General features: G+C 42.5%; 1 protein-coding gene across 1 annotated transcript; it reads left to right on the forward strand.

Moving 5' to 3' along the window:
* Positions 1-2,635: 2,635 nt before the first annotated feature.
* TAL1 (TAL bHLH transcription factor 1, erythroid differentiation factor) lies at positions 2,636-26,411 on the forward strand. The gene is made up of 3 exons (XM_087719707.1): positions 2,636-3,207; positions 4,811-4,902; positions 24,627-26,411. Exons 1-3 carry the CDS (start codon positions 2,636-2,638, stop codon positions 25,043-25,045), a joined length of 1,083 nt encoding a protein of 360 aa, XP_087575833.1. The 3' UTR covers positions 25,046-26,411.
* Positions 26,412-26,746: the final 335 nt, after the last annotated feature.

Here is a 26,746-nt window from a genome sequence, read left to right on the forward strand (position 1 = left end):
ACAAAGAGGACATTTGCTTAACTTGACATTTGGGTCAGTTTTTTTTAAAAAAATATTTATTTATGGAAACATTCTTTATGCGCTGATAAAGCTGACTCGGTCTTTGCTTCACCTTCAGTTCATCATAAATTTTGCATCCATTTAACACCCCCCTCAACAAAAGAGAGCCAACTGCCGCTTGGTTTTGTACGTGAGGCGTGAAATTAACCAGGGAGGCTCAGTAGAGAAAATCGAACGAAAATGATTTGATTGCATTTAAGCAATCTCAAATTTTAGTTTCTTTAAGTCACATCACTAGTTAGTCGGAATATAAATTTGCTTCAAATGACAACCCTTCAATCGGAATAAAGGTAATCACAATAAAAATAATATGGCCTGATCTCCAGCTCACTCTTAAATTGAAACAGCAAGGCGGAAGATTAAAGCTTAATCCTAAATGCATTTTTAGGGAATGTTTACTAGCAATTAAGACCTACTGGACTGGTTTCTTGACCAGAAAATGTGTTTGGGATTGTAGCTATTAGAACGAAATCGGGAAAAAGTGGTTTTAGCATTACGCTCCCATATTTGATGTGAAGTTTGGCGTTTTTAGAAAAAACGTTTCGGCTATGAAATCCTTTTTCCTCCTTACCTCCCAAAACTGACTTCAGCTGATCTTGCAGAATCCCAGCCCTCATCCTTTGAAGCGATTCTTTATCTCTCTGCCTAGCCGGAAGCCGAGCATCGGTCTGCCCTGGCATCTAAGAAAAGGGCTTTTTTTAAAAAACCGTTATTGTCTTCCGCCTATCAATATGACGAAGGTAACCTTTCCTGGGAGTAACCTCGTCGCTCTACAAGGGACAACTCGTTTTTTTTTTAAACGTATACATTCTCATAATTATTATTCTTATTATATTTTAACACTTTTAAACATTTTTCCATATAAAAAATAAGATATATAATCGAGATTGCTTTGCTTACCATCCCTTACACCTATTTTATTTTACTGTCACCCTACTTTTCCTTCTTTTTCTCCCTCCCTCCCTTTTCTACTTTCTTCTTTTCTCCTCTCCTTTCCCTTTCCTTCTTCCCCTTCCTCTCTCCTACTCCTCTCTTCCCCTTCCCCTTCGTATCCTCTCTCCTCCTCTTCCTATCCTCCCAGTCTTCCTCTCCTTTCCTCTCTTTTCCTCTCCTCTTCCTCTCTACATTTCCTCTTCTATTGTTGTGGTTGCCTATTTTCCCCTTCCGTCTGGTGTATTTTCGGGATGGCATTCCAGCAAACCCGGTTTAATGTGGTGGAGGATAACCGTAAAAATGGTTTTGGTTTGATATGAAATTTAACTGAATCAATATTTGATACAGCCCCGACCACAAATACTCGAATGCCGAGAGGGACGTTGGAACACAAGTGATTTCCGTGCTTCGTTTGGCAGAAGGTGTCTGTGTGTGTGTGTGTGTTCAATGTCGACATTCGGGGACGAAAGTGCGGCAGCGGTGCATTGCGAACCTGAAATCAAGCGCCAGTCTCTGCAAACGCTTTCTGCCAAGATGTGCCGCTTTCCAGGTAGCGGATGGAGGCTCGGTACCTCGCCACCTATTTCCTCGCGGCGCAGATTGGAAGGCGGAGCTGCGCGGTTCTCCGTGGGTATCTCCGTGGGGCATTGATTCTCAGCGCCTTTGCGACTGTTTCTCGCCTTCGTTTTCCTTGCAATGCCGAGAGAATAAAGTCGACTTCAGTCAGGGCGCTGTCACTATTCTACACCATTCTAACTACCCTACACTTGTTGTTTGGCATTGTTGTTCTTTCTGCCTTGGTATGATTTCTGATGTACACACGCTCCCTCGCTCATTATTAATAGAAGTGAAGCCGATTTCGTGGTGTTTTGTTTTTTTTGTTCGTTCCCCGAAGGATTGGGCCAAATAATAATTCCGTTCTAACCTTCGGGCTGAACTGTTCAGGTGGCCATCTTGAAGGTTAACCCCACGGAGCGTTTGAATTTTCGGCCTCGGCCCCACCTCTCCCACGCTTTGGGAGCCCGCCGGCCAAGGCACCCCCAGGCTGGGCGACCAAGGAAGAGCTGAAGAATTGGGAAGGGAAAGGAGGAGCTCCCCAGGTTTCTTCCCCTTCTGAATGGGGTTTTTTGCAGGTCTCAGAGCCCCCAGATGAAGGTCTCCTTGCGCCCTCCTTCGGGCCACGTGGGTATCCCCGGGACTGAGAGCTGGGCGCTTCGGAGGAAGCGCAAAATCCGCCGAGCCGAGCGCAGCGCAGCTTTCCGGGCGTCCAACCTCCAGCAGGGGCCCTCCGCCTCTGCCCGTGACCGGAGGGCCTCGCTATCCTCCGCTGGGGCTCTTTGGCGACGCGGGGTTTAACTTTCCCTCAGATGCCCCTCTTCTTCTCTGCCCCCTTTCTTTCCCTCCTCTGGCATTCCTGGGTTTCCCACCGCTCTCCTTCCTCCGTTTTCCCCTCCCTCCCGTCTCTCCCTTTCTTTTCCCTGTTCTTCTTCTTCTCTCTTTGCGCTTTCTTCCTCTCTTGGGCTTTTTCCTCCTTCTCTCCCTTCCCATTTTTTCCTCTCCTCCTTCTCCCCCCTCTTCCCCCCCATCCTGCCGCGCCCCTCCTTCACCGCTCTCCTCTTGGCTCTCCTTCCCCCCCTCCAGGATGCTGATGGAGAGGTCCCCCAGTGACCCGCCGCGGGATGCGGTGCACGGAACCGGAGCTGGAGCGGAAGGCGTCGGCGAGCCGGACTTGGGACTGGGTTCCGGCAGCAGCAGCAGCAACGGCGGCGGCGGCGATCGGAGGCGCGGAGGAATGGCCCTCCCGGGGGAGCCGGCCTTGCTCGATGGAGTTGCCAAGGAAACGGATCGGCCACCCCCCTCCCCCGGCCCGGGCCCCCCTGCTGCGCCGGTGCCAGTGATCGAGCTGGTGCGCACAAGCCGCCCTATAAAAGCCAGAGACGCGCCGCTCGGGGCCCTGCAGAGCCAGAGAGAGCCAGACGCCAGCTACAGCAGCAGCATCCGAGCTCCGCGAGACGAACCGGCCACCGCCCTCGCCCTCGCCCTCGCCACCACCGCGGGCACTGGAGCGGGCACGCCCCCGGCCGGTGGTGGCATCGGTGGCGGCAGCAGCGACGTCCGCATGGTGCACCTCAGCCCTACGGCAGCCCCTGCGCTCCCGCCGCCGGCCAGAGCCATGCTCTATGGCCTCGGGGCTCCGCTCAGCGCCGCCAGCAGGTCCGTTGCGCAGCCCGGCGAGGCTTGGGATGGGGGGCTTTGGGGAGTTGGGGTTGGGGGGCAAACCCGGTGGGAAGGAGGGAACGGTTCTCCGTTAGCTTCTGCTTGATTCCTGTCCCCAGAGGAAGAGATCTTCCCCGCTGCCTGCCTGAGTTTTGTGGCTCGCAGCCGTGTCTCTCATTCGCTTTTTCTTCTCTAAGACCCAACGCGGTTGGTTTCGGTGTTTCGCAGGCGCTGTTTTTCTTTGTTTTTATGCTTTCTCTTTGTCCCTCCCCCCCGCACCCGATTTTCCTTCTCCGTGTGGGAAGGTTGGGCTGTGAAGCCCCGCTAGTATCTCTTTTTCTCTTGGGCTGCGTTGTCTAAATCTACTCGCAGTGGACTATATATATAGGTAGATGTGTGGGGCTTTGTGAACGTGCGCGTGTTCCTACGCGCGTGTCTGTGTGCTGCCGTGCAAGGAAGTCAATGCGATTTTCCTCCCTGAGCCGATAGATCAGAAGAGAGAAAAAAAACCCCAATGGACAATCGAAGCAAACCGATCTTCTCTTCTTTCTGCTGTCGGTCTGGTATTAAAGTCACAAACAACGTTTTCTGCTGAAAATAAGGCAGAGAAGACTAGGTTTAAAGCCAGCATTAAGTGTCCCGTTATAATCCTTAGGCATCAGCCCATATAACCTGATGCCTTCTAGAGGTGTGGGACTACTTCTCCAATCACCCTTTGGAACATTAGTTGGGTGATGATGGACATTGTTATCCATAGATCTTGGAGGCACCATGTTGGCAAGGTTGGTACAGACCATTTATCAAAATGTGGCAGGTTTGCGGCAAAGACCTTTTAAAATGTTGCCACCCCACCTTCCACCCTCTTGTCAAAAGAAACACAAAATGCTTACTTGTAAGAGATGAAATATTTGTAATATAGCATAAAAACTTAAATTTGGGGGAAATGCCTGAATCAAGGGGGAAAATCATTCTAGAAATTATATTTAGTGTTAATGGATGTTTATTCACGTGTTATTATTATTTAGGCAATCATTTTTCCTCACTGCAGAAATGCAGTACACGTTAACATACATGTGTTACATATGCTAGGAATGAACATCGTGGGAGAAAAAGAAGACCAAGCTAGCTTAAAGGGTTAGGAAAGATATGAACAATGTATCTGGGAGTTAAATACTGTAATCCTAGTAATTGTCTGATAGACCAGACAATTCTTGAAAATGTGCTTCAAAATGTATTTTAATTCTTCTGTTAGAAATGTTTGACAAGTGTTGGGCCTCTGGATCTGAAAAGCCAAGAAATTTAGATTTCTTGTTATAAAATGGTTTCATGCTAAAAGTGTGGTAAACATTGCCCACACATGGTGCACAAACGGCAACAACAGGCAACATCCCTATTGTGGGAATTTTGCCTATTATGTACATTTTCAGCAGTAGAAAATGATGTTGAGACTCTAATCCTGACTGGTGCACCAAATTCACCACCAAATTCAATAAGATTTTTCTTTTTTGAGATTGCAGTTGAATGATGCAGTTAGGAGATGTCTGCAGAGCTAATTTCTCTTCTCCCCCCCACCCCTGCTTTTCTGCTTTTTCCTTTGTAGTGGATATTTTGGTGAACCCGAAAACTTTTCAATGTATAACAACAACCGAGTGAAAAGAAGACCATCCCCCTATGAAGTGGAGCTCTCTGATGGTGAGCTGATCCCCATCACCACAACATCCCCCTCCCAATGTGTTTCTTTGTGGGTAGTATGGTAGCTAAAGATTAGCAATTGCTATTTCATTCCTTGTATTGCTGGGTGATGATGCTGAGGAGAAGGGGCTGGGGTCTCTAGAGACAGGAAATTCTTGTGTAGGGCAATTTATAGCTTGCAGCAAAATGTTGCAGTATTGTGTGCTTTGGTTTGGATTTCTAGCCCTCTTCATAGATAACCAGAAGCCGGAATTCCATGGTTAGTGACCAGTTATTTTGTTCCCTTGGCTGTTTTAAATTTTGGATGGATGGATGGATGTATAGGTAGATAAAAGGTAGATATAGATAAATTGGTAGATAGATAGATAGATAGATAGATAGATAGATAGATAGATAGATAGATAGATAGATAGATAGATAGATGATAGATAGATAAGATAAGATAAGATAAGATAAGATAAATAAAGAGAGAGCTGATATAGGCTTTATGGCTCCTTTAGAGCTGTTCCTGTAATCCGTAACAACTGTGAACTAAAATCACAATTTTATTTTATTTTTTAAATGCAATCTGTTAATTACATTAACAGGGACAGTGCTTGGAAGCTAGAGGTTGCAATTCAAATCTTTTCTTATTTTCTTCAACTGTGTTGCTTAATTGCAATGAATTCTCTGTCCTGTCATATATCCATACCTGGTCGGCCTGCTGTGGTAGGGGAATGGATAAAGCACCAGCTTTTGTGCTGGCATTTTGCAAATTCCAGAACAGAGAAACTCAGGTAGAATCAAAAGGTAGATTAGTTCATGGTTTGGAATTGCAGATGGGAAGGAAATAAATGGGAAATGGGACAGTCTCATTTCTCAGTCCAGAAGGAATCTGATTGCATCTTTTGAAATGATCGTATTTGATTAAAAAGTATAAAAGCTACAACTTCCTTCAACAGATGCATGTGGTGGCTAAATGATTGCGGGAGTCTTCCCACTCCTTCCCTTCTCATCTCATCCCAATTTAAATTAATTTTGCATGAGTTTTGCTACCTCACACATTTGATGAAATGAGTTGTCGCTTATACCTTGTTAATCTGAAAAGATGCTACCAAGTTACTTCTGGTTTTTATGCTGCCCTAGACATACACAATTCTCTGTGTGTAGAACCACATTTGTTCCATAACAAATAAAGGTAGAAATTGGGGAGGTGTAGCATCTGTGTTTTAAACTCTCTCTGCAACTCTTCAGCCACGTATGTATTTAGCCTCTCCTGGAGTTTGTTTATTAATTCTGGAACTTACTGAAATGTAAACACAAAGATGTCATTTTATGTTTTTGAAAGTAAAAAATAAAAAGGGATGATGGTTTGATAAATGTATTACATTCTACATTACCATGTAGAATGGCTTCAAAAGCAGAGCATTACCATGTAGAATGGCATTCAAAAGCAGAGCAAAAAATGAAGTGGGGGGGGGCAATGCTAGTGAAGATTTAGTTTAAAGCCATTTTAGATTATATATAGCATTGTGGCTTTTGTGGAATTTGTCTTTCATTTTGATGAAAGCATCGATCCAGCAAATGTGCTATATATACAACACTAGTCATTTGTATTCATCTTAGTTATATATTAGGTTTATATGAATATTTGATGCTCTGAATCAGTTTGGACTGATTCACAGATCAGATCAATGGATCCTTTGGTTCAAACCGAACCATGGGTGCCTGGAAGTATAGAAGGCCGCTGCAAATGAAACCCCTTTTTATGATACATACACCAAAGGGGCAGGGCTTCAGCCACATGGCTGTGGCTGCCAGGTTTACTCTTTTGATCTTCCTCTCCATTTCAGTTCTTTCTTGAACTGAACACATTTGAATCGAATCAGACCAATGTGGATGTGTACATTTAATGGTCTAAATTAGTCCCAAGTGAATCTAATTGGCAATTGTTTCATATTTATGACAGTTGGGTTGGCATGATCCCCTTTTGCAACCTTCTGACAAGCAAAGTGAATGGGGAAGCCAGATTCATTTAACAATAATTTGACTAATTTAACAACTATAGTGATCCACTTAACAACTGTGACAAGAAAGGTCGTAAAATGGGACAAATTCACTTAACAAATACTTCACTTTGCAAAAGAAATAGTAATAGCACTTAGACTTATATACCGCTTCATAGTGCTTTTACAGCCCTCTCTAAGCAGTTTTACAGAGTCAGCATATTGCCCCCAACAATCTGGAGCCTCATTTTACCCACCTTGGAAGGATGGAAGGCTGAGTCACCTTTGAGCCTGGTGAGATTTGAACTCAAATCAGTCAGCTGAAATTTTGGACTGAATTGTGATCATAAGTCGGTAAGGCAATGACTTCAAAGGATGTAGATAGGCTCTGAAAGGCTAGAAGGAAGAGTGGACAATGTTGGAGGCTTGATGGGCCAGACATTGTACAGGTGAGGAGTGAGCAAAGCCAACATCTGGATGAGGCTTTATGAACGTGGAGGAAAAACTGTGGTCGTAGCTCTAGCCACTGTTATTGAACAGGCCCTGACTGTCATGTATTGCTCATTTGTTCAAGAGCAGCTAAGAAGAGATTCAATTATTATGACGAGGCTGACTTAGTTATCCCAGAGCAGTCGTGCTATACCTAGTGCCCTTCTGATATTGTGAATTCAGCTCTCCTAATTCCTTGCAAAAAATGCCTTAAGGATAATTAATTGGCTCAATGCCAAACAATAGTCAGGCCCTTTCCCCAGTATAAGATTATTTTAAGAAGATGGGCAGGAATTTTAATAGATTTTAAAGCAATAAAATGCCTAATTTATTTGGTCATGATTTTTCCATATATAATAACTGATGTTTAAGCTGCAGAGTTAAACTTGAAAATCTCAGATTCAGTCAAATTCTTTTCCCCCCCTAATTTTGTATCATCAAAGTGGGGTTTCAGATTTTGATCCTCTGATATTGGCATGTGTTGGCAATTTTTTTCTTTTAACATATATGCATATTCCCTTCATATTCCTTCATACTTCTTTACTACTCATTTATTAACTACTGATATTTTAATCGTTCAACTTTTAGATAGCTCAATATCAAATCCATAACATTTATTAATAAGCACATCAGATAAATATTTCATGATACTTTTTAGAAGTTCATTTAATAACTGAAATTTCAATGCTTTATGGTAAGTTATATTTTGTGTGGCTCATCCATTTAAAATAGCTAGGTTCAATGCTAAGCTGTTGGATATGATAGTGTAGTAGAAACAACACTTCATTGACTCCTTTTTCCATTTAATAACTGATCACCATTTCCTATAAATTTGCCTTTTATACAGCATCACCAACAGAAATAGGAGACCAATATTTGTATTATTCTAAATAAGCTCACTGAAAACAAATGCCCCATGCTTATTGGCAGCAAATCTTAGTTCAGATAAGACCTGTCCTCTGCAACCTCAGAGGTGAGGTGATGTGATAATAATTTTAAGAAACAGGAAAGCAGATTTTAATTGAATGTTAGAGCTATTTAACAGAATAGAATAGAATTCTTTATTGGCCAAGTGTGATTGGACACACAAGGAATTTGTCTTTAGTGCATATGCTCTCAGTGTACATAAAAAGACAAGATACATTCATCAAGAATCATAAAGTACAACATTTAATGATAGTCATAGGGTACAAATAAGCATTCAGGAAACAAGCAATATCAATATAAATCGTAAGGATACAAGCAACAAAGTTACAGTCCTGCAGTCACAAGTGGGAGGAGATGGGTGATAGGAACGATGAAAAGACTAATAGTAATAGTAATGCAGCTTTAGTGAATGGTTTGACAGTGGTGAGGGAATTATTTATTTAGCAGAGTGATGATGTTCGGGGGGGGGGAACTGTTCTTGTGTCTAGTTGTCTTGGTGTGCAGTGCTCTATAGCATCATGGGTGAGCCGAGGTGGCGCAGTGGTTAAATGCAGCACTGCAGGCTACTTCAGCTGACTGCAGTTCTGCAGTTCGGCTGTTCAAATCTCACCGGCTCAGGGTTGACTCAGCCTTCCATCCTTCCGAGGTGGGTAAAATGAGGACCCGGATTGTTGTTGGGGGCAATATGCTGACTCTGTAAACTGCTTAGAGAGGGCTGAAAGCCATATGAAGCAGTATATAAGTCTAACTACTATTGCTATTGCTATTGCTATCGTTTTGAGGGTAGAAGTTGAAATAATTTATGTCCAGGATGTGACGAGTGTGTATTTTCATGGCCCTTTTTTTGACACGTGCAATGTACAGGTCCTCAATGGAAGGCAGTTTGGCAGTAATAGTTTTTTCTGCAGTTCTGATGATCCTCTAAAGTCTGTGTTTGTGGTTTTGGGTTGCAAAACCAAACCAGACAGTTATAGAGGTGCAGATGATAGATTCAATAATTCCTCTGTAGAACTATATCAGAACAGTGGGACCAGTAAAGATGTTGAACTTTGCTTTGATAGGTTAGGTTTAGTAAAGACTGGGCAGGCATCTCTTGGGAATGAATTACATTGGATTGTTTGATAATATGACTGATAGGCTAAATGGCCCCAACTTCATTAATTTTACCTTTTAGAAGATGCCTGAAATTATTTGACCACGATTTTTGAGAAAAAAAATAGGGGAAACTTGTGCTTTAAAACTCTTGAGGATGGAGAGTTACAATTAGCTATTGCTTGCTAAAATATGCTTTTTATTTTATAATTTATCAGCACTAGCATTCAAAAACCAGCATGTGAAAAAGTAAATGGGTCTTTTAGTTTCAAAGCAGGAAATTTGTCATTTGGTGCATTGCTGAGCTCCATTTTCTCTCTGTTGTGGATAGAGATTTTGTGAAAATGTTGCCTCCCTCCATTGTGTAGCCAGTGCAAGGAGTCCTAAGTGAGACCAATCTGAAATTAATTTAAATTAGAATGAAGACAATGCAAAGTCCTAGGGAGTAGATTTTGAGATAGAGATAGATAGAGGCATAGATAGATGGATGGATGGATGGATGGATGGATGGATGGATGGATAGACAGATGGACAGACAGACAGACAGACAAACAGACAATGGAGAGAGGGGGGGAGGAGGGAGGGAGAGAGACTGGCCACCAACTGACTCCTAACTGGGTTTATACATAATGTATCTAAAGTAGGATAATTTTAAGCCTGATGATTTGTGGCTTCATTGAGAAATCTGGGTTCATTTGTCTGATGATTCATTTGTTTGTTTCCTTGTCATAGTATTCTAAGAAGTTCTTCAAAGAGAGTGGATTTGCAGGTTTATTGTCATTTTAATAAATGTTTCATTTGCCTTCTAATATATTTTTCATTGGTCTGGAAATAGAGAAATTCAGAGTATTAATGCCCTCATTTTTCCTCTAGCTCCTCAAGTGTCACAAATAATAATAATAATGATAACAACAACAACAACAACTTTTTTTAAAAGCAGAGAGATTTGTTTTAAACTGAGTGTAGCAATTGTCGATTTCAAATGGACATTTATTCCTGTTCTCAACTCTCCAATTCCAGCCTTTTTTTTATTTCAGCAGTAGGATTTAAAAGGCAGGAGACTAATTCTGTTGCTGTAGTTTAAAAAAGAGAACAGAAATCCTTCTGCATCTATTGCTGATCCTCACAACTCCTAGCCATAGTCCTAATCTATTTACTCATCATCTGAAAATTCCATTAGTATTTTAATATTGAGATTTAGAGATAAAACCCTTATGGCCATTTTATCACCAGTAACTTGCCAGCAACTTTCTTGGTAAAATGAAATAAAGATTGTTCCTCATTACTGCTGTACTGGAACAGCTGTGGCCGATGATACTAGAAAATAGAATGTACTAAAATTTTATGGCATGCATAAATTAATAGAAATTAATCTTCTAGCATCATTGCAATCAACAGAATTGCAGGTATGGTCATCCATACCTTTAAGGCCCATGTCCCCTGAAAGTTCCTTTTGTTTCTGATTAAAAATAAGAATTAAAAACACAAGTGCCAGTATTTACTTTGCCCATCTTACCACTGAATGCTAAAAATCAAACATGAAAACATCTTTTTAATACTTGAGTATGAACAGATTAAATTTCAAATAACCTGATTTGTCTACTTTTCAGTCAGCAAATGTGATATTTAGATGAAAAATGTAAAATATTGTCCAAGTTAGTTTTCAAAATTTTTTTTTTGCATTATTTAGTGATAAAATTTAAAAGCATCTAACTGTGACATGGTGAGTACCAAAAAGAAGGCATACAGAACCACTTTCAGGGTTTCTCATAGCATTTTTTTGAAGTATTTAGAGCTGGACTAGACTCAAAATTATGGAGTTTGAGAGGGATTGGGGAAGTACATAATTTGGAAAAGAAAGAAAATTCTAACATACAATTAAAATGTTAGTGAAATAGTATGCAAGCTTTCAGGACATTTCAATACTGACTTTTGGTGCAATCTTGGGACAATGGATGATTTACTACTTTGTACCGTAAATGTCTATTCAATTAACCCAAGGCTTTGGAACAATGGAATGGCCACAGGAGCAATCAAACTAAAGCAATATTAAGATATACATACTGTGAAATGTTAGTTCAGGTGAAGAGAAAAGGTACAGTAAAAGTAAATGTTTCCCCTGTCCAGTCATGTCGAACTCTAGGGGTGCTGCTGCTCTCTGTTTCATAGCTGAGGGAGCTAGCATTGATAGAAGTTGCTTCTGTGTCATGTGGCCAGCATGGCTATACACTTCAGGGCATTGAATGTTGTACTTGTTACTGAAATGGTACCTATTTATCTACTCATATGCTTTCAAACTGCTAGGTTTTCAGGAGCTGGGGAAAGTAATAGAAGCTCCCCCTATCGCTCAGTGCTCAGATCTTGAACCTGAGGCTGTCAGTTTTCCAGCTGACAAGCTCAACATCTTTAAAGTAGAAGCTTTCTTCTAACTCTCCAGTATCGCTCCTCAAAATAAGCCCTGCATTCAGGAGCCATCAAATGCCTAAATGAAGGTTCACAGCACAGATTCTTCTGTCCCTGCCAAGCAACATAGAATAGTGGACCAGAGGAATGCTGTCAATATAATTTACTTGGACTTCAGTAAGGCATTTGATAAAGTAGACCATAAGCTACTACTAGATAAAGTAGAAAAATGTGGGTTAGATAGCATCACCACCAGATGGATTTGTAACTGGCTAACCAACCACACTCAATGTGTAGTCCTCAATGGAACTGCATCTACATAAAGGGAAGTATCTACATGGAGGGAAGCATGCAGTGGAGTACCCCAAGGCTCTGTTTTAGACCCCGTACTCTTCAACAACTTCATTAATGATTTGGCTGAGGGGATAAATGGGGAACTCATGAAATTTGCAGATGACACCAAGCTGGCAGGAATAGCCAACACTCCAGACGATAGGCTTAAGATACAGAAGGATCTTGACAAATTTGAACATTGGGCACTGCTTAACAAAATGAAATTTAACAGTGAAAAAAGTAAGGTTCTACATTTAAGCAAGAAAAATAAAAAGCACAGGTACAAAATATGTGGTACCTTGCTCAATAATTGTAACTATGAAAGGGATTTTGAAATCCTAGTGGACAACCATTTAAATATGAGCCAGCAGTGTGCAGCAGCTGCCAAAATAGCCAACACAGTTCTAGGCTGCATAAACAGAGGGATAGAATCAAGATCACGTGAAGTGTTAATACTACTGTATAATGCCTTGGTAAGGCCACACTTGGAATACTGCATTCAATTTTGGTCTCCACGATGTAAAAAAGTAGTGGAGACCCTAGAAAGAGTGCAGAGAAGAGCAACGAAGATGATTAGGGGACTGGAGGCTAAAACATATGTTATGTTATGTTGATTTTATTTATATGCCGCCCTTTTCCCCTGAAGGGGACTCAGGGCGGCTCACAACTCAACCAGGGAAGGGGGATACAAACAAAAAATTTAAAACGACACAAAAAACAATGCATAATGAAAGACACAACAGTCATACCAATTCGAGACGGGGGCAACAGTTCTTTAGCCCCAGGCCTGTCGGAACAGCCAGGTTTTAAGGGCTTTGCGGAAGGCCTGGAGGGTGGTGAGGGTTTGAATCTCCACGGGGAGTTCGTTCCAGAGGGTCGGAGCAGCCACAGAGAAGGCTCTCCTCCGGGTAGTCGCCAGTCGACACTGGCCGGCGGATGGAATTCGGAGGAGGCCTAATCTGTGGGATCTAATCGGTCTAGTGGAGGTAATTGGCAGCAGGTGGTCTCTCAAGTCCAGGTCGAATACCATGAAGGGCTTTATAAGTGACGACTAGCGCCTTGAAGCGTATCCGGAGACCAATAGGCAGCCAGTGCAGCTCGCGGAGGTTAGGTGTTACGTGGGTGAACCGAGGTGCACCCACGATCGCTCGCGCGGCTGCATTCTGGACAAGCTGAAGTCGCCAAATGCACTTCAAGGGCTGCCCCATGTAGAGCACGTTGCAGGAGTCCAGTATAGAGGTCACAAGGGTGCGAGTGACCGTTGTGAGGGCCTCCCGGTTCAGGTAGGGACGCAACTGGTGCACCAGGCGAACCTGGGCAAATGCCCCCCTGGTCACAGCCGAGAAGTGGTGTTCAAAAGTCAGCTGTGGGTCCAGGAGGACTCCCAAATTGCGAACCCTGTCTGAGGGGCGTACTGTTTGACCCCCCAGCCTGAGAGATGGAACACTTGGCCAATTAGTAGGAGGGAAACACACCAGCCACTCGGTCTTATCTGGATTGAGTACAAGCTTGTTAACCCCCATCCAGTCCCTAACAGCCTCGAGGCCCTGGCACATCACGTCAACCGCTTCACTGAGTTGGCACGGGGTGGACAGATACAGCTGTGTATCATCCGCATACTGATGGTATTTTATCCCGTGCCGTCGAATGATCTCACCCAGCGGCTTCATGTAGATATTAAACAGGAGGGGGGACAGGACCGACCCCTGCGGCACACCATAATTCAGGGGCCTAGGGGTCGATCTCTGCCCTCCGACCAACACCGACTGCGACCTGTCCGAGAGGTAAGAGGAGAACCACCGTAGGACAGTGCCTCCCACCCCCACCTCCCGCAGTTGTCGCAGAAGGATACCATGGTCGATGGTATCGAAAGCCGCTGAGAGGTCAAGGAGCACTAGGACGGAGGCATAACCTCCATCCCTGGCTCTCCAGAGGTCATCGATCAATGCGACCAAAGCGGTTTCCGTGCTGTAGCCCAGCCTAAATCCTGACTGGAAGGGATCTAGATAATCAGTTTCCTCCAAGGACCGCCGGAGCTGAAAGGCTACCACCTTCTCAATAACCTTCCCCACAAAGGGGAGGTTGGAGACTGGACGGTAGTTGTTTAAAACGGCTGGATCCAGAGATGGCTTCTTCAGAAGGGGTCTCACCACCGCCGCCTTTAGAGTGGGGGGAAAGAATCCCTCCCGAAGGGAGGCGGTAACAACCGCCTGGATCCAGCCCTGTGTCACCTCCCTGCTGTTAGCAACCAGCCAGGAGGGGCACGGGTCCAGTACACATGTGGAGGCACTTGCAGCTCCCATGGCCTTGTCCACGTCCTCAGGGGTAACAGCCTGAAAATCAATCCAGTGATGTCCTGCCAGATTCTCCCCTGGTGCCTCAGCTGGTTCTGCGCAATTGGAGTCCAGGTCTGTCCGAAGCCGAGCAACTTTATCCGCGAGGAATTGGACGTAATCCTCAGCTCTGCCTTGCAAAGGATCGCTCGTATCCCTCCTATTTAGGAGGGAACGGGTTATCCTGAACAAGGCGGCTGGGCGCGACTCAGCGGAAGCAATCAGAGAGGCAATGTGTGTTCTTTTAGTCGTCCTAATTGCCCGGAGGTAAGCTCTGATGCTGGATGTTAAAAGCGCTCGGTCTGACTCGGACTTACTGGATCTCCATCGTTGCTCTAGGCATCTCTTTCGGCGCTTCATCTCCCGGAGTTCCTCAGTAAACCAAGGAGCCCTCCTGGATCCACTGCCTCGGATTGGCCGTAAAGGCGCAATCCGGTTAAGAGCCCCTGCCGCTGCTGAATTCCAAGCAGCAACCAGAGTCTCTGCTGGACTGCGGGCGAGGGTATCAGGAACAACACCAAGCTCCGTCTGAAAGCCCAAAGGGTCCATAAGTCGCCTGGGGTGGAACCACCTAATCGGTTCCTTCTCCCTACAGTGGGGGTTTGGTCTCCGAAAGTCAAGCCTCAGTAGGTAGTGGTCCGACCATGACAGGGGTAAGATCGCACTACCCCTCAAACCAAGATCACAACTCCACAGCTCTGAGAGGAATACGAGGTCGAGCATGTGACCCGCCGAGTGAGTCGGGCCCCGAATTACTTGGGTCAAGCCCATGGCTGTCAAAGAATCCATGAACTCCTGCGCTCCATCAGAGTGTTCACTGAGCGAAGGCAAATTGAAATCCCCCAGAACTATAAGCCTGGGAAACTCAATTGCCAGCTCGGCTACTGACTCGAGGAGCGAGGGGAGGGCTGCTGCAACGCTGTTGGGAGGCAGGTACATTAACAGCAGACCCACTTGACCCTTGAGGTCCAACTTCACCAGCAGGGACTCACACCCGACAAGCTCCGGAGCAGGGGTCCTACGAGGTACTAGAGACTCTCGGATAACAATAGCCACACCCCCACCCCTTTACTGGGATTGCGGCTGATGAAGCACCTGAAAACCCTCTGGGCACATCTCTACGAGGGGGACTCCTCCCTCTGGGCCCAGCCAGGTTTCAGTAATACATGCCAGGTCTACCCTCTCGTCTAATATTAGGTCCCGGACGAGGGGAGCTTTGTGAACTACAGACCTGGCATTTAGCAACAGCAGCCTGAGACCAGGGTCCTGATTACTTGCGCCATCTGGCCTTGGAGTGGGACTCATAGGGCCGGAAGGAGGGATCTCTGTAAAGTAGCGAGCCCTCCTTCCCCGGTAATGGCCAGCCCTAAAGTCCCGCCATATCTGCCCCTCCCTGTTAAGACCGTAATGCTCCGGCCCACTCCTGTGTCAGTAGCCCCTCCACCCACCCCTATGGCCCCCGCGTTCCCCGACAGGCCCTTCGAATCAATCATCCTCTCACACAAACACAGCCACTCATCCATGCATTCCCCACATAGGTCAGTTAAAACACAGAAAATACAGCAATAATGAGGTTAAAAAAAAGTGGGTACAGTCATCAATCAGACATACCATTCACACCGCATTCCTAAAAAATTTTGCGCACTGCGCAAGTATAGCTTAATAACTGCGCAAATAGTTCTTAAAAAGTTTGAGGTAGTTGAGCACCAACCGTGGTATACAGGGGTATGCAGATGGTATATCTCGTTCTTGGAAGGTATAATAATAAAGGGTCCAAAGTCTAAAGTCCGGGGTGGCCGAGATGGATCGTGAAGGAGGGGGGAGTACATTAGAAACATTAAGTCCCCTCTTATAGTTTTTCCATCTGATGGCAAAATGGTGATGGTAGTCCAGAAAGGTCCCCAAGGGTTCAGCAAGTCGGACAAACCGGGTAGGCACAGTCAGAAGATGTTGCAAGTACCGAAAAATCATAAAAATGCCGCCATCATCCATATGCCACTCGCAGCGGCGAGCAGAGAGGAGGCTGCACCAGAGAGAAGAGGGGGGGGAGGCTAGAGGGCTGAGGTGGCCAGAAACCAGCCACCAGTCTCAGCAGTATAGATGGAAAAGCTCAGCCACTCCTTCCTCAGAGTGAGGTGCAGGTCTAATACAAGCCCAGATCTTAATCTCTCGCAGTTCAAAGAAGAAACGCTCACCATCTGCTAGCGCCGCCCGCCAGTATGGAAACATGCCCTCGGTATCTTTAGCGTTTGCATCATAATGTTCCTGATTCAGCCCCAAGGCTCCCAATGACCGCAGCAGAGCCGCGCGGTTCCCAACAGAGCGATTGATGTTCTCAATCGAGGTTCCTGGGGAGGAGGGGGGGAATCCCCACCGGCCACTCGGTGCCACTCGCTCACCCGACAACGGCGACAACTCCAAAAGCCGCCGCCCGTGTGAGGGGGGGGGGGGCGTCCAACAACGCCGACAACTCCAAGCCGCCGTCTGTGTGAGGGGAGGGGGGGCGTCCGACAATGCCGACAACTCCAAACCGCCGTCCATGTAAAGGGGGGGGGGGCGTCCGACAACGCTGAAGGCCACTCGGGACTGTCCTCCAAGCTCCAATCTCTTCCAAGCTCCAAAACTCCAGGAATCCTGGCAGCAGCGTCTCTAAGCCGCGTTAGTAAGCCGTGTTGGTATCGGCAACTTCCCCCAAGCCGCGTCCGAAGCGTTGGCAGCCTCCGCCCCAGTCCCAGCGCTTTTTTTCGGTATCCCCTGCGTCGTCTGCGTCTTCCGAGCCTAGCAGCTCTGGGGAGGCAAGTCTCCTCAGTACTCTGCTGGCACGGGTATTCTGGGGGGTTCTTACTCCTTCCAGCCACGAAACCAGGCTCCTGGACCAGGGTTCCACCTTCCTGCAATGGTTGCAGGAACTGGTATGTATATAGTTTAATGAAAAGAAAGACTAGGGGTGACATGATAGCAGTGTTCCAATATCTCAGGGCCTTGCTACAAAGAAGAGGAGTCAAACTATTCTCCAAGACACCTGAGGGTAGAACAAGAAGCAATGGGTGAAAACTAATCAAGGAGAGAAGCAACTTAGAACTGAGGAGAAATTTCCTGACAGTTAGAACAATTAATCAGTGGAACAGCTTGCCTTCAGAAGTTGTGAATGCCCCAACACTGGAAGTTTTAAAGAAGATGTTGGATAACCATTTGTCTGAAGTGGCGTAGGGTTTCCTGCCTAGGTAGGGGGTTGGACTAGAAGACCTCCATGATCCCTTCCAACGCAGTTATTCTAATACACAGGATTATTGCATATAAAAAGGAAAGAAGATGCAATACACAGTTACAGGAAAGGATGTACAACAAAGAGAAATCTAAATCCGAACTGGCTGTCCAGGGCAGTTGTGGTGCCCCCTCAGAAATGAAGCCGATGAGAAACAGAAGAAGCAAAGGCAACTAATAGCAATATAATATAAAATTATAATTTTAATATGGAAAGAATAATGCTGATACTTTACAGAAAACTTAATCTTTAAAATCCATTTATTTTATAATGCAAGAATCTCTTCTGCTTAGACTTCATATCCTAGAAGGGATGATGTGTGATGTTGTTCTTTTAAAATAAATACTGTGAAAAAGTTAACCATGAAATCCTTATAAAACCAGAGGGATTAGAGAAAGCCTATTGTAGAGTAGATAGAATAATCACATAAAAACTGACGAGCAAATGGAGTAAAAATTGATTTTCTCAGTTCATTAAAAATCTATAGACTACATCCGTGTCAGCTCAAGACTATGGTGATAACATATTTCAGTTTAAATACCAGATTAACGAAGAGAATATTATAGAATATTGAAGTACAATACAACACAGAATAACATCTCAGATCACAGGTCTGCAAACTTTTTTTTTTCGAGAGCTGTTTTGGTTATTCCACATAATTTTTGGTGCGCTGAATCTGAAAATGACCTCCATTTTGTCATAGGACATCACGTTTCCTGACAATTTAGATAACTATGTTAAACAAGGCAATACCTCAAAATAAATGGAAATAGACTTATAAAATTAAAGTTTTATTACAATATTTTCATGAAAATCCTTTTTTGAACTGAAATGAAAACACACACTAAACTAGATTCTTCTTCTTTGTGAGGCTCCTCTTGGTGCATTTACACTTGTGAGTAGCATCTGGAATGTCTCTCTGAAGCATCCAACAGTAGTTTGCCATCATTGTAATGCTCCATTTTCCCTGGTATCTCCTTTCCATCTCTTTAATGTCTTGGTGGAAATGTTCACCTTGTTCCTCATTCACAGCTCCCAAATTTTCAGGAAAGTAGTCAAGGTGGGACTGGAGGAAATGCACTTTCAAACTCATCAGGCAACCTAAAGCTTGAAATGCTTTCAGCATTCTTCCGACGATCTTTTTGTAGTGAGGATCTTTGTTATTGCCTAAAAATGTCTGTACGACTTCTTTAAATGCAATCCACCCATCTTTTTGAGGATCCGTCATGGTATTGACAAACTCTTGATCAACTATAAGCCTTCTAATGTCTGGTCCGATGAACACACCTTCCTTCAATTTTGCCTCCAACAGGCATGGAAACTTGGTGACCAAGTATTTGAAGCATTCCCCATCTCTTGGAAGTGATTTTACAAATTGCTGCATCAATCCCAATTTTATGTGGAGAGGTAGTAGAAGAACTTTATGGGAAGGTACCAAAGTTTCTTGGAGGACACTTTTTTCACCGACTGTTAGCACCCTCAGCTGCCAACTCTTTTTGGTCCAGTGATTTTGTCGGTCTCGACTGTCCCATAGACACAGAAAACAAGGGTATTTGGTATACCCAGCTTGTTGCCCGAGCAGCATGTACAAGACCTTCAAGTCCCCACACACTTGCCAAGCATGGTCTTCATATTTAAGTTTACAAAGAACCAAGTTCTCGTAGGTTTCCTTCAAGTGTACGGAATGACCTACAGGTATGGAAGCATAAAAACTGTTGTGGAGTAAAACTGCCTTGAGACTTCTTTTTGAAGAATCTATAAAAAGATGCCATTGCTCTGAATCATATTGGATTTTAAATTGACTCATCAGACCTTCGATATCGATGCAATAAACCAACTTGTCTTCCTGGGCGAAGTAAGGAACAAACTCCTTCTCACGATGTCTGAACCATGAAGATGACACTCTTGGCAACAATAAATTCCTGCTTTTCAGCCTTGATCCGAGTAACTCTGAGGCATCTTTGGGAAGATTCAAGTCTCTTACCAAATCATTCATCTCCACCTGAGAAAACAATTTTGGTCTTGTATCATCTTCAAAGTCAGAACTTGATTCGTCATCTGGTTCAGGTATAACTTCACCTTCATCGGAGCTAGGTATCTCTTCCAAGGTAGCAGGGGGCTTGGGTACTGGTATATCTGTGCCATGGGGGATGGGACGAATTGCTGAGTGAAGATTGGGGTATGAAATGGAATGCTTCCATTTGGAATTAAACCCTTTCACATCGCATGAACAAAAGTAACAGTCATCACTATGGTTCTTTTGCTCTCGCCATACCATAGGAATCCCATAATGGAAAGATTGTTTTCTTATCCTTGAACCAGTTTTGGAGGTCCTCAACACACCGTTTGCACACTTTATGAGGTGCCCAAACTTTATCTTCATCTCCAATTTTTAGTCCAAAGTATGCAAAGTATACTTTTTTCAAAAAGTCTGTAATATTCTGCTGTTGCTTCAACACTGTATATTCACCACAGATGAAGCAGAAACTGGTGAATTAATACACTTTCGTGGAGCCATAACATAACAGTTGAAGAATGACGAGCTAACATGAATTGCAATGAAAAAGTGTGAACAGCCTAGAACCAAGAACCTGATGATGATTCGTGCACAAGTATGGCATGCAGGAGAGAGCAGCTCTGTGTCTGTACACGAGACGTCACAGTGCTGGCCACGCCCACTGCACTGACTGGAGATGCTGCTATCTGCCCTGTGTCTCCCTCCCACTTGATTCTTCAGGAAAGATTAACCCTTTCTACCATTAGAAGCACAGACTTAAAACTTGCTTAGCTTATGTATATATTGCTGATTTACAGTGCTATATTTTTTTACATAACTCGGACAAACCCTTTAAGGTTTTTTTGGCATTTTTTATCTTAAATGCACTTATGTGAATTAATTAATAGTAATTTGGACTTTAAATTTGGTTAAAAACCCATAATATAAAAAATACTAAAAATTTAAAAAAATTGATAAATTTGAAGATAATTTTGCATGTTGTGGCAAATCATGACATCTATGAGTTTTTTCAATATTTTATTTGTTTTCAGCACACCAAAATACATGGAAATTAGATGAAAATAATCAAACAGCTTTTTAGTCGCAGACCTGTGATTTATACTTTCAATATTGAATTTGGTTCCTTTTCCAGAAATTTCATTACTTTTCAAAATTAACAAAAACCACAATGATAAGGATAAACTAGAAATAGCAATCAATCATATGAAAAAGCAACCCTAAATTGTATTTGATTTCTACCAAAATCTGTTTTCGTATATGGGTAGTTATACATAAGAGACTCTAGGCTTGGACCATTTAAAAACTTAAAAATGCTATAGTTATGTGAAAAGTATTTAGTAGGAAAAATACATATTAAACTTCTGAAAAAATAGAGACCATCTCAATATTTTCTGAAAACATCTGTAACTCTGGTCAATTGATGTTCCAATGCTTCAAAGAATCACTATTTGTCTGTATTTATTTTTGGACCAATCCTTTACAGAACACTCTTTGTCATACTTTCACACTGCCCATTCATGTCCTTTTATATTTCAGTTGTCATATAGTCAATATAAGTGGTCAACATTTCTAAGATGTGCACAAATGATTCCAGGATGTAGCTACACTTTCAAAACATATTTTTATTCTAGTTATCTTAGACAGATGGAACTTCTTCTATTAAATATCTAACAGATGGATCCTTGATTTGGTGTGTTCTCCAGTGTAGAATAATATCAAACTGACATAGTCCTACAATGAAGCTGAGTTTTGCATAATTTTCCAGCACTAATGTCAATTCAAGATACTAGTGTAACTTTGCTTCTATTAATTATCTCTATTCCTGATAAAAATGGAATTTAGAATAAGGATGTCATAGGAACAGGATGTTTCTTCTCAAACAATATTGGTTATTTGTTTTCCTATCAAAAGAATCTCTACCCAGCCTTTCTAATGCAGTGTGCTACTGGACAGAATGTGTCTTGCAATCATTTAAAGCCACAAAGGAATACAATTAGTACTATAAAGATACCAAGGCAATAAATATACAGAGGGAAGCTAATAGCTAAACAGCTTTTAAACTTGTTAGGCAAAAACCTGCCAGAATAGAAATATCCTTACCAGTTTGTGAAAAATATTTGGAGAAGGACTATCCATTCTTCAGGGGACAGAGAATTTTATAGTGTTGGTGGAATCACCAAGGAAGGTCTTATTGGTTATCATCAACCATTCTTTCATCTCAAAGAAACCTTCCTAATAATAAAAAGCAAGCAACTGGTATGGAAGAAGGCTATTTTTCTTGTAAATGGAACCCGAACTATTCTGGTCAGACAAATTATGAAACTTGCAGGAGAGGTCTACCACGATCCCCCATGCTTGCTTAATCATTCTTGACCAATTCTGGTGAGTGATTCTAAACTAACTTGAATCAACAAGAAACCAGCTCTTGCCTTAACCAGTTAATGCATATGAGGACAATTTTACTTAAATATTTATATATTATATATTTTTGTCTAAGCCCAGGCCATCACCAATGTTCCCCATTTCATTAAGGAATATTTAGGGATGAAAATTTACTGCTTTTTTTTTTTCAGAATCCAGCCAGGGTGTTAAATGTTAAATTTAATTGACTATTTTTCCTCTTTTTTTGCACACTATTTTTTCTTTGTTGTTGTTGTGAGGGTTGAATGTATATTTTTATTTTATTTTATTTGTTTGTTTTACTGTTTTGTATTTTATTTTTTATGATAAACTAAAATAATGAATAATGTTAAAAAATGATCATTTAGGCTCATTTTTAACTGTTTTGAAGGGCTCAGAACAGTGCATTTTGTGGGCCTTTGAGTAAAATTCAAAATGATGGGCTATTATTACTGCCATGAGATATGCCTGCAGCTGGAGGCTCACTGATAATACAATACAATACAATAGCAGAGTTGAAAGGGACCTTGGAGGTCTTCTAGTCCAACCCTCTGCATAGGCAGGAAATCCTATACTGTTTCAGACAAAGGCTATCTAACATCTTCTTAAAGACTTCCAGTGTTGGGGCATTCACAACTTCTGGAGGCAAGCTGTTCCACTGATTAATTGTTCTAACTGTCAGGAAATTTCTCCTCAGTTCTAAGTTGCTTCTGTTCTTGATTAGTTTCCACCCATTGCTTCTTGTTCTACCCTAAGGTGCCTTGGAAAATAGTTTGACTCCCTCTTCTTTGTGGCAACCCCTGAGATATTAGAACACTGCTATCATGTCTTCCCTAGTCCTTCTTTTCATTAAACTAGACATACCCAGTTCCTGCAACTGTTCTTCATATGTTTTAGTCTCCAGTCCCCTAATCATCTTTGTTGTTCTTCTCCACTCTTTCTAGAGTCTCCACATCTTTTCTATATCGTGGTGACCAAAACTGAATGCAGTATTCCAAGTGTGGCCTTACCAAGGCATTATAAAGTGGTATTAACACTTCACGTGATTTTGATTCTATCCCTCTGTTTATGCAGCCTAGAACTGTGTTGGCTATTTTGGCAGCTGCTGCACACTGCTGACTCATATTTAAATGGTTGTCCACTAGGACTCCAAGATCCCTTTCACAGTTACTACTGTTGAGCAAGGTACCACCTATACTATACCTGTGCATTTCATTTTTGTTGCCTAAATGTAGAACCTTACTCTTTTCACCATTGAATTTCATTTCATTTTGCCCAATGTTCAAGTTTGTCATGCTCCTTCTGTATCTTTAGCCTATCTTCTGGAGTGTTGGCTATTCCTGCCAGCTTGGTGTCATCTGCAAATTTGATGAGTTCCCCATTTATTCCCTCATCCAAATCATCGATGAAGATGTTGAAGAGTACTGGGTCCAAAACAGAGCCTTGGGGTACTCCATTGCATATTTCCCTCCATGTAGATGCAGTTCCATTGAGGACTACACATTGAGTGTGGTTGGTCAGCCAGTTACGAATCCACCTGGTGGTGATGCGGTCTAACCCACATTCTTCTACTTTATGTAGTAGTAGGTTATGGTCTACCTTATCAAATGCCTTACTGAAGTCCAAGTAAACTATATCGATGACATTCCTCTGGGCCACTAATTTTGTCACATTTTCAAAGAATGCAATAAGATTAGTCTGGCATGATCAGTTTTTGACAAACCCATGTTGGCTTTTGGCTATTACTTGGTTTGCTTCTAAGTGTTCGCTAATTTATTGCTTGATTATCTTTTCCAGAATCTTTCCTGGTATTGAGGTCAGGCTGATAGGTGTGTAGTTTCCTGGATCTGGTTTTTCCCCTTTTTTGAAGATGGGAACCATATCAGCTCTTTTCCAGTCCTCTGGCAGTTCCCCGGTGCTCCAGGATCTCTGAAAGATATAATTCAGTGGTTCTGAGATCTCGTCTGCCAGTTCCTTCAGAACCCTGGGGTATAATCCATCCGGTCCTGGTGATTTGAACCCGTCAAGGGTAGACAGGTGCTCACTTACCATTTTCTTCCCTATTTCAACTTGTGTTCCTAATCTGATTTTTGTGGTGCTGATGTAGGAGGATATTTTGAGAAAGGTATCAATTTCTCAAAATATCCAATATCCAATATCCATTTTTAGCAAGCCAAAAATGAAATGTCTTTTTCATGGCTGGCAACCCTCCTAACATCCAAATATCTTGTTATTTTGTTTCCACTAGGCTTTAACATTTAAATTATTATTACAGAAGAAAATAACAACAAAGCCACTTTGTTTTCATATTCGTTTTCTATATGTATCAGATGCTCTGATCCCAACTTATGGAACAACATTTATTTAACTTTAACCCCCCCCCCTTTTTTTTTTTTTTTACTAACAGATGCATGTGTGCTAGCTAGCTGGCATTCAGGCTGTTTTTCTGTAACTAACTTTACATTTCTGGTCTTCTTTAGGCCCTCACACAAAAGTGGTCCGTCGAATATTCACAAACAGCCGCGAGAGATGGAGGCAGCAGAATGTCAATGGAGCTTTTGCTGAGCTTCGGAAGCTCATCCCAACTCACCCACCGGACAAAAAGCTCAGCAAGAATGAAATATTACGCCTGGCTATGAAATACATCAACTTCTTGGCCAAACTGCTCAATGACCAAGAAGAGGAAGGGAACCAGAGGGGTAAAGTAAACAAAGAGACTGGCATAGTGCAAGAAGACCTTCTTCAGGACATGTTGTCCCCAAATTCAAGCTGTGAAAGCTCATTAGATGGAGCAGGAAGCCCAGACAGTTTCACGGAGGAACATGAAACATTAGATCCTAAGCATACAAGAGGCCTCCATCATTCCCTTCTTCCCATCGAGAACAATGCCCAGCGATGATGAACCAGCACAGAGCATCCCAGAACACCTGATATCTGGATTGTATGCATGTCCTCCCTTTCTTCTTCCTTCTTTATCTAAGACAGAGCGAATAAGGGGTACCTATAAAGAATGAGCATCCAGGTGTACAGAACAATTTCCTGCTTATGTCACCAATGAAACATAGGTCTTGCTAGTTGCATTTTTGAAAAGTTTAATACAGAAGGGCTGAAATATGCAGGCAGCTCATTTTGTGTTTGTTCGAGGTTTACAAAAGGATTGAACTGAGACTTCATCCTTCTGCTCTTGTTTTCCCTTGTCTCCCAGCTGTTTGGACCCAAGCTTCTTCAGTTCTGTGTGGCTATTGACATTGAAATTTTTTCATGTTGTATGGTGTTCTTTTTCAGGTATCTATGAGGAAATGTACGGAACTTATTTACCTTCACACCAGAGCTTTGGTGAAGTACTATTTGTGAGCAAAACATAATTTTCATTCTGGCTTTTTGTTTTCTTTTTTCTTTTTTCTAAAAAACTCCATTCATTTTACACAGGTTTGAATTGTTTGAGGTATTTCTGATGTGGATTTAAAAGAAATTCTAATGTGCACTATTTGCTGAACAATAAAGGTACACCATTTAAGATTTATTTCTCAACTTTTGACATTTTATCAGAGGGATGTTTCCTTCAAGCATTGGCTGAGGTGTTACCTTCAGTTTCCCTGGTTTTGTTTTGTCCTGACAAAAGTGTAATGAGAAATGTTGTTTGTGTGTATTTATATGTAAGGCTGGTACAAACAATGTTTCAGTAATGCACTTTGACTTGCTTAGATTTACATATATTAAGGTGATAATAAGGCACAATCCAACTGGAGCTTCTTCTTCACAAGATCCAAGGAAATAAATGGCAAATCTCCATGGAAAACCCATAGAAAGTTGTATGTTACATGGTTATTTAATAAATTTGGTACATGTTGATTGCTCCGAATTGTACTATGCTCCATATATAGGAGTTTTTGCAGAAGAAGCTCCTGGAGGACAATGCTCAAGTGGTACTTTTCTTTCCAAAAGTAGCTTGGGTCCAGAATGAATTTGCATTCTGTTGGGTATTGTAATTCTATGAACAGTGGTATATGCAGCAAACCATGATGATGCCAAAACAACAATATGAACATGATGTTGCATTATGCAAATGTGTCATGATGTTCTATTGTTCCAATGTCTGATACAAGTATGTTAGCCACAGTTGTGTGATGACAGTGTCACACGGTTTTGTCAATTCCCTTCCTTGCTTCTCTGCAGTTGCCTAAGTGTCTGTTTTCTGTGCCATGCACTTTCTCTCTCTCTCTCTCTCTCTCTCTCTCTCTCTCTCTCCCTCCCTCCCTCTCTCTCTCTCTCTCTCGATTTCTAGATTTGATTATATTATAAAGAACTACAGCAATCTTAGTGTTTCAAGGCACTATTCAGAAACTTAGTATGTTCATCCATTGTTGACTATGAAGGATGCAGTGTAGAAAATTTAAGGAAGACTTGTTTTTTCCTTCTCAGTTGTACTGTTTGCCTTGTTAATAAAAAAATATAATTGCCTGGGCATTCAGACAGATGTATACAAGGTTTTTCCCCCTATTCCAGATTGTTCATGAATTCCCTGATATGTGTATATATGTGTTTGTTAAAGTATTTTTCTATTGAGCAAACAGTTTTGAAAAAAGAAATACTGTCTTTT

Source organism: Thamnophis sirtalis, unplaced genomic scaffold (assembly GCF_051295495.1).
Source record: "Thamnophis sirtalis isolate CommonGarterSnake01/CBP01778 unplaced genomic scaffold, rThaSir2_p1.2 scaffold_7, whole genome shotgun sequence".
Classification (NCBI taxonomy): domain Eukaryota; kingdom Metazoa; phylum Chordata; class Lepidosauria; order Squamata; family Natricidae; genus Thamnophis; species Thamnophis sirtalis.

Coding starts and splice junctions, on each gene's coding strand:
- TAL1 (XM_087719707.1), top strand. CDS start 2,636: ATGCTGATGGAGAGGTCCCCCAGTGACCCGCCGCGGGATGCGGTGCAC. Junction 3,208..4,810: donor CCGCTCAGCGCCGCCAGCAG/GTCCGTTGCGCA, acceptor TTTCCTTTGTAG/TGGATATTTTGGTGAACCCG. Junction 4,903..24,626: donor TGAAGTGGAGCTCTCTGATG/GTGAGCTGATCC, acceptor GGTCTTCTTTAG/GCCCTCACACAAAAGTGGTC.